The sequence below is a fragment of the Sorex fumeus genome, unplaced genomic scaffold, assembly GCF_029834395.1.
Source record: "Sorex fumeus unplaced genomic scaffold, SorFum_2.1 ptg000041l, whole genome shotgun sequence".
NCBI classification, from domain to species: domain Eukaryota; kingdom Metazoa; phylum Chordata; class Mammalia; order Eulipotyphla; family Soricidae; genus Sorex; species Sorex fumeus.
In genome coordinates, this window is record NW_026606098.1 from 2,657,096 (window position 1) to 2,674,230 (window position 17,135).

General features: G+C 58.5%; 1 protein-coding gene across 2 annotated transcripts; it reads left to right on the forward strand.

Annotated features, from left to right (window-relative positions):
* The first annotated feature begins 411 nt into the window (after positions 1–411).
* ETS2 (ETS proto-oncogene 2, transcription factor) lies at positions 412–16,860 on the forward strand. Of its 2 annotated transcripts, none has more exons than XM_056119569.1 (10): positions 412–540; positions 4,512–4,583; positions 7,414–7,525; positions 8,826–8,945; positions 9,974–10,174; positions 11,302–11,385; positions 12,127–12,345; positions 13,122–13,391; positions 14,776–14,894; positions 15,652–16,860. In XM_056119569.1, exons 2-10 carry the CDS (start codon positions 4,512–4,514, stop codon positions 15,865–15,867), a joined length of 1,413 nt encoding a protein of 470 aa, XP_055975544.1. In that variant the 5' UTR covers positions 412–540; the 3' UTR covers positions 15,868–16,860. The 2 variants fall into 2 exon arrangements, with proteins under 2 accessions (XP_055975544.1, XP_055975545.1); XM_056119570.1 differs by having other exon boundaries at positions 13,125–13,391.
* The last annotated feature ends 275 nt before the right edge of the window (positions 16,861–17,135 follow it).

A 17,135-nucleotide genomic window follows, 5' to 3' on the forward strand; every position in this document is an offset into this window, starting at 1 on the left:
CGCACCCTTCCTTCCCCGCCCACGCACCCCTCCTGGCTCCCACGCACCCTTCCCCGCCTACGCACCCGTCCTGGCTCCCCCGCATCCCTCCCCGCCCACGCACCCCTCCTGGCAGCCCCGTTGGCACCCCCGAACCCCTCCCGGCAGCCCCGCACTCCTGTCCGCCCCTGCACCCCTCCCGCTTCCCCTAGCTCCTCCCCTCCCGCTCGCCCCGCCCCGGCGCCCGGGCCTCTCTCCCCGCCCCCGCACCCCTCCCCGCACCCCGCACCCTCCCACTTCCCCTCGCCCCTCCCCGCCGCTCGCCCCTCCTCCCCTCCCGCCTGAAGAGCGCGCGCCCAAGGGAACCCGAGCTTTACTTCCTCCAGCGGCTGCGCGAGCGCGGTGGCACTCGAGCCCGAGCGGCACGACCCGCGCCCCCGGCCCCGGCCCCGAGCCCGCCTCGCCCCGCGGACCCCCGAAGACCCCCCGAGGACCCCCAAGGCGCCGCCCCGACAAACCCACCGAGCGCGCGCGCCCGCCCGCCCGGCCCCAAGCGGCGCGGTAAGAGCGGCGGCACCTGGGCCGGGCGACCCCCCGAGCGCGCCCTCAGCGCCGGGCCGGGACCGGGGGGCGCAACAGACCCCGGGCGGGGTGCAGTGGGCAGGGGGGGGCGCCGGGAGCCCCGCGATCCCAGCCCAAGAGGTGCCGGCGGCGTCCGGCCAGAGCGGCTCTCCCGGGGTCTGCGGGGAGAGAAGGTTCTTCGCTGCCGAGTTTCGCTCCGGGATGTTGTCGGCGGGAGGGTCTGGGGGCCCGAGGTCTGGGGAAGGGGCGCGGATCGGTCCGGCTGTGAAGCGCGGGGCCGGCTCCGAGCCGCGAACTTGGGCCGCGGCCGCCCTGGGCCGAGCCGAGCCGAGCCGGGCCGGGCCGGGCCGGGCCGGGCCGGGGGGTCGCCGCGCCGAGCGGGGCGCGCAGGCTCGGTCCGTCTGGCTTTTGTTTTTTAAGAGGAAACGCGGACCCGCTGGGGGTGGGGGGTGGAGGGTGGGGGTGGGGAGAGGAAATCCTGCCCCTGGCCTCGGCGGCCAGCTCGATCGCGCCTGGAGGCCGAGGGGGGACGCGGGAGCGAGAGGGGGTTCGGCGGGGACCCCCGTGCGCCCTGCCCGGCGGTGCCGATCCGTGCGCCCTACCCGGGTTGCGCCGTCGGGCGGGCCCCAGCGCGTTTGGGGATGCCAGGCGCCTCCGACCCCGGGGAGGCCGAGGGTCCCCGAGAAAACGTGCGGGTCGCGGGGGAGGCGGCCGAGCTCACCTGCCCGGCCGGCTGGGGTCGGGGCCGGGACTCCCCACGCGCGTCGTCCGAACCCCACCCGGCGCCTCGAGGCGCACGGCCTGCACCCCCTCCCCAGCCAGCCGGGGACCGGGCGGAAATGCGAGCGGGGCGCGCCCGCGGCCGCCGGTGCCTTTCCTGCCTCCCCAAAGCATATTGCAGCGTCGAGGTGGGTGGGTGCGCGTTGGGGGGCATTTTTCTTTCGCTCTCTTTTTTTTTTCTAAGCGCAAGACTTTTCTCTGGGCCTGTGTTCAATTTCAGGGCGGCTGAAAATAGTAGCTGACGTGTACTTGTTTAGAAAGTAAAAGAAGAGCGCGCAGCCCGCTTTGGAGATAGGGGTAATTTATTTTAATTCGCCACCAAGAGATAATACGGGCCGCCCCAGGTGGAAGCGGCCCCGGCGCGCCCCCGGCCGCCGGCCCCACACCGCGCAATCGGGGAGATGGATCTCCAAGTTAAGGTTTATGAAAATTTCTGAGTAATGTCACACGGTGCGGCAAAACGGCAGCGCCCTCCGCCCCGCAGGGAGATAGTCAAACACTCATTTCGAGATTAGTCATTCGGCTCTGCTAAACTTTCAAAGGAGAGAGAAGAGAAGAAGGGGGGGAGATATTAAAAAAAAAAGCAAAAAGCAAACCCCACTTCAGAAGGGCCTTTGGGGTTTGTTATGGTTTGGGGTTTTTTCAGCTTCCCTAGGGGACCAATCTGGGTGATACTCCACTTGCAGTCTGGTCGGACAAGTTCTCCTGGGTTTAAGATTTAACCCTTACCAGTCTGCTGTTTCCCCCCCCCCTCCTGGGGGGGTGCTGGGTGGGGGGTGAGGGGGGTGGAGGCGCGCAGTTGGGGATCCATACACCAGCGCCCAAAGGACCCACATACGAAATTGATTTACATGAGGAACTTGGCGTGGGGCCACCCTAACGAGCCTGTTGAGTAAGTGCACATAAATGTGATTAGTTCTGGCCTGGAAGCCGCGGGAGGGGGAAGGGGGGAGGGGGACTTGGCTTCTCAGAGGTTTGTACAAAACTCATTAAGAGACGGACCGCAAAAGCATTCTGTGCTGTGGCTCATATTTCGGTGTAAGTGCCCAGGCCCGGCCCCTGGCCCTTCCTCCCATGGGTACACAATGGGCAGGAGAGAAGGCACTTGCCTGCATCTCAGCTCAGCAAACAGTTCCTCTCCCAAAGGAACTGCAAAATGTAGGATGAAGCTGGCCAGGCTTTTCATGCAGGTGTTCTGGGAACAAAAAATTTTTGCTCGGGGTTGTGGCAGGGCTCTGCTGGGGATAGATGCCCTAAGACGTATTTTTCACCGGGGGCTGGTTTGCCATTTGCCTGTGTGCCTGGCAGGTTGGAGGGACATAATAGCTCGTCCTGTGAGAGGGTGAGGGCAAAAACCCCACCAAGTCTGCCACATTCTGCACATGTGTGCTTCCCGGCCTGTGTTCTGAGGCCTCCAGGCCTCGGAGACGAGGCACATTCTCTGCCCTCCTGGACCCAGGTTGGATCTGCCCTGGGCTCCTGGGGTGCCTGGTACCTGTCAGTGTGAGGTGGGCAGAGGTGTGTTGGGGCTCTTGCCTGGAAGATGCTTTAACAGCTGCTTGGGGGCAATTCAGTGACTAGGGAGCAGCAGACCCCGCGGCTCAAGATGGCCCTGAGTGTGGGTTCGGGGGTAGATGTTGGTTCTTCTGGGTGGCCTGCATCCATCCAGCAGGCGTTCTGTGCCTCTCCTCGTGACCAGCCCTGGGCTGCAGGACGTCCCTGTCCATCTCCCCGTGGGCACGGCTGTTTTCCTTCCTCCTGCCGTCCAGCCCCCCCACTGGCCACCTTGCTAATCATCCACACTGGGCGCTCTTTTTTTAACTGCCTCCCACACGCCTTTCTAACCTATGTGTGTGTGGTGGCTTGTTGGCTTGTTGGCGGTCTGGCCAAGCCGCCGGGTTCATGGTGAAGCGGCGCTAAGAACGCGCAGACCCAAGTCACAGAGTCACGGGGCAGGTGGGTGCTCTGCCACCTGCAGTAAACGCCACCGAGCATCGAGGCACAATATTTTAAATTCCTTGAGGTTCGCGGGGAGCCATGTGGGAGCCCGGAAGCCGCCGCCTTAGAGGAGGAAGTCACCTTCGTGGAGGGAGGCCCCGGCCGTCCACCCGTGTTGTTTGGAAATGAGCTTTAGTTGAATGGCGTGGGTTTTTTTAGTGTGTGTGTGTGTGTGTGTTGGGGGTGTGGGTTTGATTGGGGGACTGTAGAGCCATCGGTGCTCCTCGGGAGACTTTCAGCTCTGCTTGGGGGGGTCTCTCTCTGCTGTTTTGGGGGGAGACTCTGTGGTCATGTGCCCAGCGGCCAAGTGGGTCATGCCCCAGCTGGCCAAGTGCCCAGCCCTGGGTGGTTTTCTTGTCTTCCCTCCCACCCCCCCAAGTCTCCGAGGGTACCATCGAGGCTGGCTTCTCATTTAGAGAGATCATCTCTTACCCTGGTCAATGCTGCCCAGGGCAGGATGGAGGCAGGTGAAAGTGGTCCCCCCAGATCTGCACTCATCAGGTGTCCAGCATGCAGTGGCCTCTGGTTGCCTGGCCTGGTCAACAGGCCTGGTCAGAGCCCACATGCTAAAGGCAAGTCCAGCCGGCAGGTGGCTCAGAAGCACGATCCTGAGCGACCGAGACCCCTCTCCAGCTGGTGGTCTGGGGCCTCTTCAGAGGGGCAGCGGTACGGGGATCTCCGCTCCTTCCAGCTCTCGGGATCCATCAGGGGAGGACACCCCTACGGTCCCAGGTACCGAGGACTGTGGCCCCCCCAGAGCTGGCCTTGGAGAGGCTGGCCTTTCTGGTCTGGGAGAAACTGGCCTGGCCATCCTGGCTAGCTCAGCTCCCTCTGAGCAGGGCTCATGGGGAACTGCATTTTTATTTCACGGAACTGCGTTATTCTTTAGTGATTTAGCACACGCCCATCCTGAGGAAGGGCTCCTAGGTAGCGCTCCTGGCTTTCAGCTTTTACTGGTGAAGACGGGCCTGGGGACGGTTCCGCTGGAGTCCCTGTCCTCTCACCATGCCGCTGGCACCCTGCAGCAGGGGATCCTCACCCTACCCCCACACCTGGTCTTGAACCTCCAGAGCCTTATCTCAGCCCCCTCAGCTCTGCCTAGGACCACCACCCCCCTTCCAAAAAAAACATTTGTTGCCTCTTTGACTTTATTTTATTTTTTTTTCTTTAAGATGAATGATTTTGGACTCAAGAACATGGACCAGGTGGCCCCGGTGGCCAACAGTTACAGGGGAACCCTCAAGGTAAGGGAATGAGTCTTCGTGAACAGAAAAGGAAGGGGGAGTCGGGAGCCTGCCTCGCGCACTGTCTTTGGCTAAGGTCTCTCCTGCACCTCGATTTGGGGGTCGGTGAAATAGAGATCATGTCACCTGCTGAGCAGAGAGAAGCCTCGGCAGTGAGCTGTAAGGCTCCTCCCTCTGGCTGGAGAACCCAGTGGTTGGCTTGCATGGGGAGCCCCTGGGCTCCATTTCTGGCACTGCAAAAAAAAGTAACAACAATAATGAAATTATAGAAACCTGCAGTTCTCAATAGACTAGAGCTGGGGTGTGGGTCTTTGTGTCTACTATGGTGTTGTGGGGCCCTTGGAGAGAGTTTGCCCAGGCAGCCCCGGGCACAGAGCCCCACCTCAGCTGCTGACTGCAAACCAAAAAAAAAAAAAAAAAAAAAAACTAGACCAGCAGATTTAACAGCGGAAGTACCATTCCAGGCGGTGGAAGCTGCTCTCGGAGTTGGTCGCCTCCCGTTCCCTGCCTTTGGGGAACACTGAGGAACAATTCTTTGCCGCAGACGCCCATAATTTCCCAATTGCCTTCTCCGAGCGGGGCGCTAAAATGTGATTGTTTTTCAGCATTGCGTAGCAAACATGTTTCAGAAGCAGTGATTTTTTTTTTTTTGATTGGCCTCCTGAGCTTAGCTGTTCCTGTGTGTGTTTGTGGGGGGAATAGTCATCTCGCTGGCAAGATGTGTCTCGAGTTGTGTATCTCTGAGCTTATTGTCTGATTGTGCACCGAGAGGTGGGGGCAGACCTTTCTGGAGCCCGAAGCTGGTGGCTAAGCTTCTGGGAACTGCATTCTCTCAGTTGATGGGGTTCCAGGGGCAGAAACTGCCTCAAGAAATGAAGGTGTTAGGTTGGAAACCGCTCCCTGCGAGAGAAGGTCCTGCAGAGGGAAAGGAGGAGATGGTGGCCACAGTCCGTTTGGGGAAGAAAAGGAAATAGCCCTTGCTGAAATGGACTTGTTGAAATACACAGGCGCTGAACTGGTTTTCCAAGAAGACTACACAGCCTGGAAAAGGCACTTCCTAAATCACTTAAGCAGTGCTTGTCAGGATTTTAAAAATATCTCGGAGATTTTTTTTTCCCCCTTTTTTAAACAGAAAGTAAAATAAATGTTGGGGGAAGAGCCCTGCTTGAAAACATCTTCTACATGGAAATGAGAATTTTGTAACTTTGCCTTGGTATGGCATGGAGGCCGGGGGCTGCGTTCCCTTTAGTTCTTCCCTTCTTTCTCCTGGACATCTTGCGCTTCACCGGTGGGGCCCCTGCCCCAGCTACAGTGGGATTTCCTGCTCTGGGGCCCTGGGCTGAGCTCAGGATGGTGCCTGCCTTGTGTGTTGCAAGCCGGCCCTCATTGTTCTGCATTTCTAAGAAGGCACATCGACTGATTTTATTTGTAAATGTGTTACACACGCCCGTATTAATGACTCAGGAGATGGGTCACGGCGTGACACATACTTGGGCTTCCCAACGTATGTTGGGACACTTGAACTTCACGTTTTTGTTGTTTCTGTTTTTTTTTTCTCCCCTCCCCAGCGGGTTGGGCAATGGTGAATCAAGACATTATCTATTACTTAATCGGAGTCTTCCCTGAAAGGCTGCTGCTTTCACGAATGTTGGGTGAGGTGATTAGGCAGTGGTGGCCGGGCACGGCCACGAGTCCCGTAGGCTCTTTGCTCCTGAAGGGTGGACATCTGCCTTAAAACCTATTTCCTTGGAAATCTCCACCCTTGGTAGGTGATGTGACTAATGCTGTTTCTTTTTTGGCTTTTGGCTCATGGGCCGTACCCAGTGGTGCTCAGGGCTTGCTTCTAGCTCTACACTCAGGGAACACTCTCGGTGATCCTTGGTGACCGCCATATATGGTGCCAAGGATCAAACCTGGGTGTGTGAGGCCTGGGTTTGGGGGGTTTTTTTGTGTTTTTTATTTTGTTTTGCTTTGAACCACACCTGGCTGTGTCCAGGTGTTACCCTGGGTTCTGCACTCAGTAACTACTCCTTGGCTGGCCTCTGGGGACCATACAGATGCTGGGAATCAAACCTGGGTCAGCTGCGTCCAAGGCCAAATCCCTACGTGCTATGTTATTGCTCCAACCCCAAGCCCTTGGTTTGATAGCAGGTGCTGTTTGTGTGTGTGTGTTACCATATGTATAATCTACTGTGTATATGGTAGATATAATGCAAAGTAAATGCTTCCACGATCATTTATGTTCTCGTTAGATTTTCTCTAAAAATTCCTTAGACTTTTCCTAAGCTTCTATGGCTCACAGGTTTGTTTGCTTGATGTATTTATAAGGAATGGCTAAGGCTGGTAGAAAAGCAACCCAACTTTCTGGTTCAGAGGGAGTGGGGTGGGCTTAAACTTTTCCTACTTGTGATCCCTTGTTTTGGCCAAAAAATACACAGTCTGGCCCAGGGCTGCCAGAAACACCTCACGCAATTTCTGACGTGTCTGGCTCTGAATTCTTGGTTGCCGGCAGGTTCAGAAACCTTCAGCTGTGGACACATTTTTCACAACCCCCAGATGCAGTTTTTCAAGTCCACATGGGGTCTTGGTTGCCCTCTGAGAAGCTGGCGTTCCAGGGCTGGGGTGGGACCCTTATGCCGGCACATGCATGTGTGGCTCTAAGCTGTGCTTTCACGGGGTGGGTTGGATCTCCTGGAGGGCGGGGGGGGGGGGCGTGTGCAGGACTGGCCCCCTGCCTAGCAGGCCATCTCTCACACCCCTGAGGGTGGGCTTCAAGGGGATGGGGGTGCCCCCGACAGCCTGTGCTCACCACCTCCCACTCTGCCCGCAGCGCCAGCCCGCTTTCGACACCTACGACGGCTCCCTGTTCACACTCTTCCCCTCGCTGAGCGAGGAGCAGGCCCTGCAGGAGGTGCCCACGGGACTGGACTCCATTTCTCACGGTAACAAGCGCCATAGAGAGACCTGCTTCCCTAGGAATGATCTGGACTCTTCTAGAACCTTCCACGCTTCCCCCCCCTCCCCTTTCCCCTGCCTCTCTGGAGTAGTTCCTGTTTAGGTATATGCAGCCAGGCTGGCCTCCTTCCAGGTTCCCTGCAGAGAAGATGGTCGAAGAAATGCAGACCCCTTCCCCATCTGGGGGTCCGCAAATTGTTTCCTTTTGTTTGGTTTTGGGGGCACACCTGGTGGTACTCCTGACCCTGTGCTCGGGGCCCATGAGGGACGCCGGGGAGGGACCTGGCATGGCTTGTGTGTGCGGCCACTCCCTCCCCGATGCACCGTCCACTCAGCGTCACCTGTTCACTTCTCCAGTTCTCGGTGGCATTTTTGGGTCTTTCTCAAGGACTAGCACATCACTCGCTTTCAGTTTTAAATGGTGCTGCTTCCGCTTAAAATCGTTTAGCACCAGGGCTGGAGCGATAGCACAGCAGGTAGGGCGTTGGCCTTGCACGCGGGCAACACAGGTTCGATTCCCAGCATCCCATATGATCTCTTGAGCACCACCAGGATGTAATTCCTGAGTGCATGAGCCAGGAGGAACCCCTGTGCATCGCCGGGTGTGACCCAAAGAGAAGGAAAAAAAAATCATTTAGCACCAGGTCGTCTCAGGCGCACGTTAGGCTGCGCTTGTGAGCAGACGGGAAGGCATGATGGCGGTAACGCCGATCTATGTGAGTCTCGTCCTGCTGCCTTCCCCTGCTGCTTTCTCAGTGTATCAGACAGGGACTTTTGATGACGCACTGACCACTCTATTTTGGGAGCTGGGGGGGTGTGGGGGGTGGCAGAGGTCATAGCCAGTGATCTCTTGGCTCTGCACTCAGGAATCACTCCTGGCAGTGCTTGGGGGACCGTGACGGATGCCGTGGATAGAACCTGGGTCAGCTGCGTGCAAGGCAGAGACGCCCTCCCTCTGCCCCCTAAGCCCTGCCCCTTTCTAAACCAGCACCCCAACCCCATCTGGCCCTTCTCCTTGTCAGAACATTCGTAATTAGGTCTGGGTAGAAGTGTCACCAGGTGTAACTGCATTTGCGAAGAAGCCTCCTTTGAGATGTGTGTTCCCTCTAAGCACCCTTATGCAACACTGAATCATGTTCTGGATGGCAGTGTTGAAAGAACGGTGGTTGGCTGGTTGGTTTTATGGCATGATGCTCTCAGGGATGAGGTTGGGGACTCGGGAGCAGAATTGTTCTCTCCGGAAACAAATTCCCCCTCACTCACAGTCCGGGGGGGCTCTCTCCCTAGACACGGCCAGCTGTGAACTGCCACTACTCACGCCATGCAGCAAGGCGGTGATGAGCCAGGCCCTGAAGGCCACCTTCAGCGGCTTCCACAAGGAGCAGCGTCGCCTGGGCATCCCCACCAGTAAGTTTTGGCCCCTTGCTGCTGCCGCGGCCCTGCCCGCATGTGTGTGTGTGTGTGTGTGTGTACACATGCATTTATGTGCGTGTGTGTATGTTTCAGGGGGAGAACCCATCTCACTGCTGGCTCCCCTGTCCTCGCATGTGTGTGTGCGTGCATGCGTGTGTGCCCGTGTGTATGCGTGTGTGTACATGTGTGTGGGTGTGCATGCGTGTGAGCGTATGTGTGTGTTTCGGGGGTAGAACCCTCACTGCTGGCTCCCCTGTCCTTGCGTGTGTGTGTGTGTGCATGTGTGTGTGTGCGCATGTGTGTTTCAGGGGAGAACCCATCTCACTGCTGGCTTCCCTGTCCTTGCGCGTGTGCGTGCATGCATGCATGTGTGCATACTTGTGTGCCCGTGTGTGTGTGTTTCAGGGGGAGAACCCATCTCACTGCTGGCTCCCCTGTCCTCGCATGTGTGTGTGCGTGCATGCGTGTGTGCCCATGTGTATGCGTGTGTGTACATGTGTGTGGGTGTGCATGCGTGTGTGTGTATGTGTTTCAGGGGTAGAACCCTCACTGCTGGCTCCCCTGTCCTTGCGTGTGTGTGTGTGTGTGCATGTGTGTGTGTGCGCATGTGTGTTTCAGGGGAGAACCCATCTCACTGCTGGCTTCCCTGTCCTTGCGTGTGTGTGTGCATGCATGCATGTGTGCATACTTGTGTGCCCGTGTGTGTGTGTGTGTATGTGTGTGTTTCGGGGGGAGAACCCATCTCACTGCTGGCTCCCCTGTCCTTGCGTGTGTGTGTTTATGCATGTGTGCGTACGTACTTGTGTGTACAATTATGTACGTGTGTGGGTGTGCATGCGTGTGTGTGTGTTTCGGGGGGAGAACCCATCTCACTCTTGGTTCCCCTGTCCTTGTGTGTGTGTGTGAGTGCATGCCTGTGTGCGTGCGTGTACATGTGTGTGCATGTGTGCGCACACGTATGTGTGTGTTTCGGGGGGAGAACCCATCTCACCCCGCCGCTCCTTTCCCCTCCCCGCCGGCAGACCCCTGGCTGTGGACCGAGCAACAGGTCTGCCAGTGGCTCCTCTGGGCCACCAACGAGTTCAGCCTGGTGGATGTCAACATGCAGAGGCTGGGCATGAGCGGCCAGGCGCTGTGCACCCTGGGCAAGGAGCGCTTCCTGGAGCTGGCACCCGACTTCGTGGGCGACATTCTCTGGGAGCACCTGGAACAGATGCTCAAAGGTGCCCTCCGTGGGTGGGTCGGAGCCTTGGGGGCAGTCAGGGAGAATAGGGAGGGTATGGGGGGGGGGGTATCTGGGAGTGCTGGAGGCACCTGGTGGGCAGTGTTGGTGTGTTGGGCAGGAAGGGGCTATTGGGGTGGACTGGAGTGTGTTTGGTGTGTGTGGGTTGTCGGTGCACGTAGCGTGTTTGGTGTCTGGTGTTGGGGAGAGTTTGGGGTAGCGGGTGTGCAGTGAGGGTAGGGAAGGGTGTATTTGCTGGGCATATATGGGGGGTTGGGTTGTTTGGTGTGTGTTAGGGGATGTTCGGGGATGTGTGTGATCTGGGAGTGTGTCACATGTGGGGTGTGTGTGTGTGTGCGTGTGTGGATGGAGTGTTTGGTATGTGGGTTTGTGTGTGCTGGGGGACGGGGTGCGGGTTGGGGGACTTGGGCTGTGCAGTACTTAGTGTGACGGGGTGTGGTATCGTGGGAGTGTTTGGCGTATGGGCGAGTGTTTGGTGCGTGTGGTATTGGGGAGCATCTGGTGTTTGTGGTACGGGGGGCGGGGGGGGAGCGTTTCGTGTGTGTAGTGGGGGGGGGGGGGAAATATTCAGTGTGTGATCCCTGGTGAGGAAGGGGTGGGGGGTGCGGGAGGCTCCAGAACAGTCCAGATCATTCCGGGGGAAGCAGTCCTCTCTCTGGCGCCAGTGATCGTGAGAAATGGGAGTCCAGTCCCGTGGGCGCCTCCTGCCGGGCCTGCTCTCCTCTCAGCGAGGGGAAGAGCGTGAACAGGGAGCCGTCGAAGGTGTAGTACAGAGGCAGTGTTCAGTGTGTAGTCCTGGGGGAGTGTTTGGCGTGTGGTTTTAGGGGAGCGTTTGGCGTGTGGGACGGGGGGGGGAGCCTTTGGTGTATGTGTGGCATCAGAGAACCGAGTGGCGTCTGTGGGGTGGGCAGTGTCCTGGTCCTGGTGTGTGACCTCTGTGGGGCCCTGGGTCCAACCCAGAGCAGTGGCTGTGCCCCTCGCCGCGTGTTCTCACCGGCCCCCTCTCGGCACGCGTGTTGCCCCCCTGTGAAGGCCGTCACGGACACATGCTCGCGGGGCGTTGTAACCTGTCCGTGACCTCCCGTCTCCCGTGTCTACCGTTTGCAGAAAACCAAGAAAAAACCGAGGACCCGTATGAGGAGAACTCCCACCTCAACGCCGTGCCTCCCTGGATCAGCAGCAACTCCTTAGGTGAGCCACCGGCGCTGCCCTGAGGGAGGGCCTGACACATGGGCGACCCCCGAGGCCAGCAGTGCAGGACATCTCAGTGGGGGCAGGGACCCCGGTTCTGCACCTGTTTTTCTCGATATGTGGAAAGGGTCGGTCACCGAGTGCGTCAGGTTAAAAAAAAAAAAAAACTACTACCAGTTCCCCGTTTCCTCTCGGTGTGGCTTCCAGAACATTCCACGTTTCACGGGGCTTCCCACCACTCCTGCCCAGGGTGTGTTGGGCGCCAGGTAGCAGGGATTGGGTCAGATGGAGCCGAAGGAGGTGGGAGCCCGAGCACCCTGGCTCTGGGTTTGGGCCTTGAAAGACAGTCACGGGGGCTGGAGCAATAGCACAGCGGGTAGGGCGTTTGCCTTGCACGCAGCCGACCCGGGTTCGATTCCCAGCATCCCACAGGGTCCCCCGAGCACCACCAGGCGCAGAGCCAGGCGTAACCCAGGCATCACCGGGTGTAACCCCCCCGCCCCCCCCAAAAAAGAAAGACAGTCACGAAGTTTGGGTTTCTGCCTCAGGACAGGGCTCCCCATTGGCACCAGGGACCGGTGGTTCCCGCTGCCCACGTGGAGAAGGGGCAGGAGTGGGCGCCCTTCGGACTCGCCCAGAGAGCTTGCAGAACCGGCGGGGTGGGTGTGGGCAGTGGGGAGGTCCCTGACCTCTGGCCTTGGCGGGGCTTGGGGATGACGGCCTTGCCTTCCATGGTTGCAGGCTTCAGCTCAGAGCACGCGCCTTATGCCATGCCGCTGCAGCCGCAGGCGTACCCCAAGGCCGGCCTCCTGGACAGCCTGTGTGCGCCCAGCACGCTCCCCTCCGAGCCCGAGTTCCCCGTGCTCCCCAAGTCGCGCCTCAGCACAGTCAGCGTCAACTACTGCCCCCCGGGACAGGACTTTGCGGCCAGCAATCTTGGCCTGCTGCCGAACGGGACCGGTAAGGCGGGGGCTTGGGTGAGCTGGGGGGGGGGGGAGCACTCCCTGCCCATCCACCCAGCAGACAGCCTGGCAGCTCAGGGTCCAGCCCTAGGGTGGACGGGCTGAAACAGCCAAGCCGGGCAAGGGGCAGGATTTCACAAGTGACACGTCTCATTCATTCCTCTCACGGTGGAAAGCCCCTTTTGCATACCTCAACCTGGGGCAATGTTTGGGGAGACGGTGTGGGAATGGGTTCCTCTTTCTTCCATGGACACGTACCTGTGCAACCTACACAGTTCAGGTTGTGTAGCTGGTCGTGTTTTTATGTCAATTCATGTGCCTGACATAACCCAGCAAAGGTCTGTTGGAATGGCTGGATTCCAGCCTCCCACCCCTGGGTGATCATTGCCCTGAGCTGAATCACAAAGTTCTCATTGCACTCTGGCTGGATGTGTGAGCAGTAGTTATGTTCCTTACTGTTTATCTTCTGCTCCTTGTTATGCATAAGATCCCCAGACAGGAGATCCATGGGGGCTGTGGGGCTGCCTTTTTCATGGCTGTATAATACTCCCCAACTATCCAGGTCGTCGGCCTACTTTACATGGAGGGAAAACTTGTTACATAGCACCTTTGTCCTGAAGTGGGTGTATGTCAGTTTTAAGTGTGTTTCTGGAGCATGCGTCCCGGCGTGGGGTGCTCGGTTAGGGGGCGCTTCAGCCCCCAAATACCAACCCATCCCCGTTGGCCATTGCCTGGCCCGTGGAGTCAGCGTGGGTTCTCGGTCCTTTGTGCCAGGAGGGAAGCCGAGGGAGCGCGAGGTGGCAGAGAGCGGCGGCGGGGACAGCTTCGAGAGCTCAGACTCGCTGCTGCAGTCCTGGAACAGCCAGTCCTCCCTGCTGGACGTCCAGCGGGTGCCCTCGTTCGAGAGCTTCGAGGACGACTGCGGGCAGTCCCTCTGTCTCAGCAAGCCGACCATGTCCTTCAAGGATTACATCCAAGAGTGCAGTGACCCAGCGGAGCAAGGCAAACCGGTCATACCGGCGGCCGTGCTGGCCGGCTTCACGGGTGAGCGTGCCTGGCTGCTGGCCATGGGGGGGTGGGGGGTTCCTGGCACCCCGTGCTGCGGGGGTGTGCGTGGGGGAGGGTGCCAACCCCAGGTCCACGCGCCCCGTCTGCCCTGATTGCAAACACACCAGCCTGGCAGGAATCTCCGTAGACCCGGAGGGCAGGTGGGAGAGGGAGCACTAAGTGCTCACCTGGCCTTCTGAGGGGGAGGGGCAGGGTGCCGAAGTCCTCTGTGCTGACTCACTCGCCCTGGCCAGGAATTTCAAAGAATGTCAACTGGCCAGGGAGGGGGTGGCCTCAAATAACACAGAGGCTGTTTACCTTCTCGAACTTCACAAGTCTGTCTGTGGAGTTGGAAAGTCCAGGAGAGTTATTCTGGGCCCCGGACAGATATTCAGGGTGTTTTTTTTTTAGAGACACATATTTCTGATAGCTTGAGCGGGGGGGGAAAAATATATCGACAAGATTAGATTATTTTGGTGCCCCTCTCCCTGCCCAGCTTGGTATGTACTCTATTTCAGTTGCATATTTTCACCATATAGAGGTGTTTGGGGGGGGGCAAGGGCGGGGGTGGCACTCCCTAGAAAAATCAGGAGGCAGCAGACCTCGTCTGCACAATGGACAGAGGAAGTGTGGCCTCATTTGGTTGAAGCAGGTGGGAACTCGGGATTTTCGTACACGGAAGACAGGGCCGGAGGAGGAGAAGTGATGTCAGGGGTGTGGGTACTTGGTCATTAGTTCCCATGCAGTGACCTCCAGAGGGTCAGGACCCTGCTGGCCCATTTCTCTGGTGGAGAGGCCATGGTGAGGTAGCCAGCTCACTCTCAGGGGTACCCCCAGCTCTGCCTGGCTTTGGGGGTTCCTGGCCCCAGTTTTTGACTGTTTGTATCTTCAAAGTTTTCAGAGCCACAGTGGGACCCTTCACCGCCTGCATTTCCTCTGTAGTGGTCAGGGAGGGACAGAGGACGAGCCCTCTACAGACCCCTGCCTCCTGGCATGGACGGCTGATGCCACCGGGCGGGCAGGGACCAGGATTCACAAATGACGCTTATCAAAATCGGAGGGAGACTCCCATCCTCTGCCAGCCCCCACCAGCATTTCTAGAAACAGTCCTTCCTGACGGAAACCAAGGAGCAGGATGAGGAATTTGGGTGCCAGGAGTAGGCAGACCTGTTTGCTTGACGCAGGCTAAGCCCAGCAATCAAGCTCCCCACTGACCCCTTTTCCAGGGGCAAGAGGCTTGGGAGAGCCGCTGGCCCCGCCCATGGCTCGTGTGGCTCCACCCACAACTCCTGTGGCCCCGCCTCCCCTGGGTACCACATCCAGTGAGGAGGATGAGAGCCTTGTTCGACCAGCATCTGTCTCACCCGCCCCTCTCCCACAGGCAGTGGACCCATTCAGCTGTGGCAGTTCCTGCTGGAGCTCCTCTCGGACAAGTCCTGCCAGTCCTTTATCAGCTGGACCGGGGACGGGTGGGAGTTCAAGCTGGCTGACCCCGACGAGGTAGGCTGGATCCGGGCCCGGGTGCGAGCCGCGGGGCCTTCCCTGAGCATCCGTGAAGATGGGTTCTTCTGCCAGAAGAGGCAGTTCTCAGCACATGTCCCATCGGGAATGACCCCTGAGTGGGCGGGAAAGGGTTCTTGGGTGTTCCCGTGGTGTGCATGCACACACACACACACACACACACACACACACACACACACACTGTCTGGGTGGGTGTTTATGAAACATAGACATCCTCTCCTTGGTATGGAGAGAGCCTGTGATAGGCGTTGGACATACACTGTGCCCTCTCCAGTGTGACAATTCACATTGGGGGACACATACCCTGTCCTGCCTGCCTGATCTGCCATGGAGGCAGCTGGAAGTGGCGTTAGATTTGTTGCTGGGGGTGCCCCCAGCCTTCTGCTCTTCCCGCCCCAGACCCGTCAGCGGGTGCTTTGCTGAGCTGGCCAGACAGACGTACCCCAGGCCCCGCAGTGGGACCAGCTTGGTCCCTCCAGAAGCCCGCCAGGGAGCCCTTGGCGGTGGGGGAATGTGGGGAGCCCGGCATGATCTTGGGACCCTGAGGCGGACCCCCGCTAAGCTGGCCAGGTGGGCTGTGGGCTGTGGGTTGGGGGCAAGGGTGTCACAGCGCTTCAGAGTGAGCCGTGGCCCTCTGGGAGGAGTGGGGTCCTGGTCCCTGAGGTGGTAGAACTGAGCATTTCCCCTTTTTCTTTTTTCTTTTTTCCCTGCGTTCGTGGGTTCTGCCTCCCCCCAGGTGGCCCGCCGTTGGGGCCGGAGGAAAAACAAGCCCAAGATGAACTACGAGAAGCTGAGCCGCGGCCTGCGCTACTACTACGACAAGAACATCATCCACAAGACGTCGGGCAAGCGCTACGTGTACCGCTTCGTGTGTGACCTGCAGAACCTGCTGGGCTTCACGCCCGAGGAGCTGCACGCCATCCTGGGCGTCCAGCCCGACACGGAGGACTGAGGCTGCGGCTCAGCCACCCCGGCCCACTGCTCCGGGACCCTGCCCGGCCAGGAAGGCCTCCAGCAGCAGTGGCCTGACTCCTCCTGATCCGCCCGAGCTTTCCGTAGCCGCTGGCCCCGCAGGGAGCCCGGCTGCGGGGTGGGGGGGCGGCTGCAGCCCCCTTGGGCCGGCCCCGGCCGGCGAGTGTGACCGATGATGGCCTTCTGCGCTCTGGAGTCACGGGGCAGAGGCGTCTCGGCGCGAGGGGGGCTCCTCCAGGCACCGAGAGACGGTGATGCTGTTTCAGAGATCTTGCTTGTACATAGTCTTGTAATCTTGTCGTTTGATATCAGAGTCCTCTAACCATCCTATTTAACAGAAAGTGTATATTGTAATTTAAAGTAATTATATAATGGCGGGGCCGGAGCGCGGAGGGCACTTCTGTAGACCCCCACTGTGGCCCCCCCCTTGTCACATGGGCGGGAACGCGGTCCGGAGATGCTCCCCACTCTGCCCCAGTTCCTTGCCCCGGCCACAGTTCCTCCAGCAAGAACTGTGTCCATGGGGAGGATTTTTATAAGAAATGTAATATTATTGTGTGTGGGGGGGAGACTTCCCTCTCCCCCCCACCCCCGCCATTCTTCCCTCTCCTTGTTGATGTCAAAGCTATGGAACAGTATTTTTCTTGACAAATGGCATCTGTTTTCCATTTCTATGCATGCCTTGAAGTCGGTTTTTACACAAAACTTATTTTTTAGTTCGACTGTGTTTGCCCAAGCCCTTTCCCTTACTCCCCACACCACCAGCCCTTCCTTCCTTCTTTCCTTCCTTCCCCTCCCCAGATTCCTCTATATGGTTAAAATAAGAGTACTATTTTTGGAAATATGTGACTCCTTTTCAGAGATCAGGAGGGATTTATGTAGCAGCTATTTTTACTGCAAAAGTAATTCACTGGAAAAAAAAATGTAATTTGTAAGAAAGCTTTATTTTTATCGAGGCTCCATGTAAAGTGAACAGCATAGCACAGGGCGAGCGGCGGGGCTGGGGGAGGGGCGGGAATGAACAAAGCGGCTTCGCCGGGGTCCTCACTCTCCTGTGGAAGCCCCGAGGGTCCCGTTCTCCTGGGCCCACGCTGCTCATCCCCTCAGAAGCCAGAGCAGTAGCTTCTGTCCTTTTTTTTTTTTTTTTTTTTGGCGGGGAGCAGGGAGTTGTCATCGTAGTCCTCCCCCCCACTTCCCAGGTTTTTTTTTTTTTGGATAAAGTGCTCGGAGGCTTCTACGAGAAGAACA

Excerpts from the sequence above, each read along its gene's own strand:
- ETS2 (XM_056119569.1), top strand. The coding sequence starts at position 4,512 with ATGAATGATTTTGGACTCAAGAACATGGACCAGGTGGCCCCGGTGGCC. Across the intron at positions 8,946-9,973 it reads TCGCCTGGGCATCCCCACCA|ACCCCTGGCTGTGGACCGAG; the intron begins GTAAGTTTTGGC and ends CCCCGCCGGCAG. Across the intron at positions 10,175-11,301 it reads CCTGGAACAGATGCTCAAAG|AAAACCAAGAAAAAACCGAG; the intron begins GTGCCCTCCGTG and ends TACCGTTTGCAG.